This window comes from Eucalyptus grandis, chromosome 11 (assembly GCF_016545825.1).
Source record: "Eucalyptus grandis isolate ANBG69807.140 chromosome 11, ASM1654582v1, whole genome shotgun sequence".
Classification (NCBI taxonomy): domain Eukaryota; kingdom Viridiplantae; phylum Streptophyta; class Magnoliopsida; order Myrtales; family Myrtaceae; genus Eucalyptus; species Eucalyptus grandis.
In genome coordinates, this window is record NC_052622.1 from 45,422,855 (window position 1) to 45,426,269 (window position 3,415).

Sequence of the window (3,415 nt, forward strand, 5' to 3'; positions counted from 1 at the left end):
TGCATTTTATCATAAATAATAAAACTAATTTAACCTATGACATTTTTTGTATTTTTCAGGTGAAATGTGAAAATTACCTAATTAGATTAAGATCCTATTTAATTTATATTAGGAATTAGGTTGGGCCAAATCCTAATTTAAACTAAAACATTATCTTAACCAAAATAATCCTAAAATGCAATATATCTAAAAATGCCTAAACTTATAACTAATTAAGAAAAAATATTATCTAGAATTGAACTAAATGCAATTTAGTCCTAATATGCAATGACGTGCAAAATATGCTTTAACACTACATGACATGTATATGATGATTTTTTTTTGTTTAGTTTCGAAATTAATAATAATTAAACATGTAATCCAAATAAAAAATCTAGCAACCTAAATTGATTGATTTGATTGATTTATTTATTTATTTATTTATTTATTTTAAAATTCGAAATAAAATTCCTATTCTAAATATATGAATCCTAAATCATGCAATATTATAACTCAAACACATTTCAAGATAAATAAAGCAATCAAGACAAAACAGATCATCAAAAATATTACATATCGTTCAGATCAATGGGTAATATTTCGCTGATAAAATCGATAAATTGATCTTAAGCCTTAAAGATCAAAATGTCAATTTTATTCCCGCTTAATTAATTATTTCATCTAAGGCCTTATAGATGAAATAAAAACTCGCGCGGTTGCGAATCGGGTAATATGTTGGAATTTCCAATCATATACTAAAGGCTAATTATACTAAAAAGAACAAGATAAAATAAAATAAAATAAAATAAATAAAACAAACTAAAGAAAACTACCTAATGTGTTTTCTCCTTTATTTGATTTTTTTTTCTCAAAATGGGCTTGGCAGCCGTAGGGTGGCGCTCGGACGGAGGACTCAGCAGCGGAGTGCGGCGGCGTCGGGCTTGTGGGTCGCGGCGGCAATGGTGAACAGTGAGAGCTCGGTTCTGCGGAACAGTAATGGAGCGGAGCGAGCTTCGAGCTTCGAGATGCGGTGTCGGGTGTGCGGCGCGGCGTCCGATGAGTGGAGACGGGCGGCGAAGGCACCGGATCTTTGGGGCGAGGAGAGCGGTGCGGTGGTACGACGAGGTCGGGAGCGCGGGCGAGGGTGCTCGCGGCTGTGAAGGTGCGGCAGCAGCGGGCTGCTGCGGCGTCGGGTGAATTGCAAACGTCGAGCGTTGGTGCAGCGGCGGCAGGGGACAGCAGCGCGGTCGTCGGGCAAGCGGTGCTAGGCGATTAGCAAGTTGACGAGCTGCTCTGCTGGTGCTCACGGGTGATGGCAAGCTGCGCAGGTAGTCACGGACGGAGGCTGGCGGTGGGAAGAACACTGCACGAAGAAGAAGTGTTCTTCTCTCTCTCTTTTTTATTTCTTTCTCTCTCTTCTCACGTCTCCCTCACGTCCTCTCTGTACCTCTTCCTGACTTTTCCCTTTTCTTGTCAGAGAAAGAAAAGAGAAATGGCTTCTCCTTTGACCAAGACGGACGAAGGATTTTTCCTCGCACGAATTTTTCTCTCGAATTTTTTCGAATTCCCTCCTGATTTTTCCGAATCCCCCTTTGCTCACGAAAATTATGGCTCCTTTTATAGTGATTTTCAGATGGCCATTTTTATAGCAATTTTCGACTTCCTATCTTCTGTTACATTAAATCAAGCCTGCAAATCGGAACGTGATTTCGCAATCAGCTCGATCCTACTCAGATTTCTTCCATTTTGCAAAATTCTTGCCTCTTATTCACTTGATTTTTCAATTGTTTCTGCATTTGTCAAAATCTGAATACTCATCAGAATTTCAAATTTCCTTGCATACTTCAATCAAATCAATTTCCCCATTTTTATTTTTTTTTCCTTTTATTTGTTCAAAATGCAATTTTATTTTTCCAAAATTAGGTGTCAACAGCTTCATATTGGCTGAGGAGAATGTTGATTCTAGTCTCTTTCACTCGATCGGTTCCTTCATAGGTAATATGTAATCTATCCCAGACTTCTTTGGCTGTAACACAAGAAGATATTCTATCATATTCAGTAGGGGATAAAGCACAATATAAGGAATAAATTGCTTTTGCATCAAGAGCTTGTCTCTTGATTATCTTTTTCCGAGTCATTTCGCTAGACTCAACAAGCATCTTTTCCTCTTTCGAGACAGATGCAGCTTTAGGAATGATTCCTTTTTCTACAACGTCCCATTCCAGAGGATCCTTTGATCTTAGGAATGCTTTCATTTGTTTTTCCATATGTTGTAATCATTTCCATCAAAGTAAGGTGGTCTGGTATTGCTTTGCCCTTCTACCAGCCCTGGAGCCAACATACTAGCCATGGATCTTTAACTCTGAAGTAAAACACTTCAAACAAAGTGAGTACACATGCTCTGATACCAATTGAGACAGCTAATATAAGCACCTAGAGGGGGTGAATAGGTGCACAAACAAATTCTCGAGATACGGAAGTGATTCTAGGCAGACGATAGAAAGGAAAATGCGATCAAAGTAAAGTAAAGGTTAGGGAAGAGAAAATTGAACACAAGATTTATAGTGGTTCGGCTTATCCAAGCCTACGTCCACTCTTCCGCACTGACACAGCCCACCGGCTGGATTTCACTATGAACAAAAGAGAAGTTATAGCACAGCTTTTCCTTGATTCCACAGTGTAGATGTTCTACCACACTTCCTCAAGGTTTCTTACGAATAAAGACTCTCTTTTGTTTACACGATTTTGCTCAACAAACGATTTGACTAAAAACAAGGAGCTTCAGACTTTGGAATTCTTCTATCGTGCACTCCCTCGAACAACTGGAACGTCTTCCTTATATACTCCTTCATGCCATCATACCCGTTGGCACTTACCAAAGGAATTCCTCCAATCTACCCGTTGGACGGAATCAATTAAGAAGATCATTCGAGCTATTAAAGGAACATGTCGATAGCCCATCAATCCTGCTCGCCCATACAATTAGGATCTCGATTTCCATAAGTAGAACCTTCTAAGTATACTTTGCCAATCATCGGATCCTTAATATTTGAATCAATTATGATCAAACAAAGGATTCCGTTATGTCATATCCAGCCAAGAGATCTTCTCCAATCGATAAGGTCACATCCTTAATGAAACATCCAGTTCTGGATAGCCTTTCTTCAATGGATAGAAACTGTCAATGGGGATAGACTTTGAGTCTTGAGTGCAGTTGTCCAGGAGGTCTTCGGACTTTAAATAGCAGAGTCCGCAAGCCTTCAGACTAGACTGATGGAAACGTTTTGTCGACTTCAAAACATTTCACGAGGATTTCTCCAACAATAGGAACCTAGTCTCATATTGTTGAAATGATGTATTCAACACATGAGGTGCCATACTAACTCAATACATCATCTATACCAATTTATAATAAGATGAAAAGGTTTTGAATAGT

At 38.8% G+C, this 3,415-nt stretch overlaps 1 protein-coding gene across 1 annotated transcript in view; it reads left to right on the forward strand.

The window, feature by feature from the left end:
* Positions 1–938: 938 nt before the first annotated feature.
* Positions 939–3,415, forward strand: part of LOC104426703 (stress-response A/B barrel domain-containing protein HS1) — a 6,454-nt gene continuing 3,977 nt past the window's right edge. The window contains exon 1 of the mRNA XM_039305379.1: positions 939–1,094. Coding sequence (XP_039161313.1) covers positions 939–1,094 — 156 coding nt within the window. The remainder of the gene's footprint in view (positions 1,095–3,415) is intronic.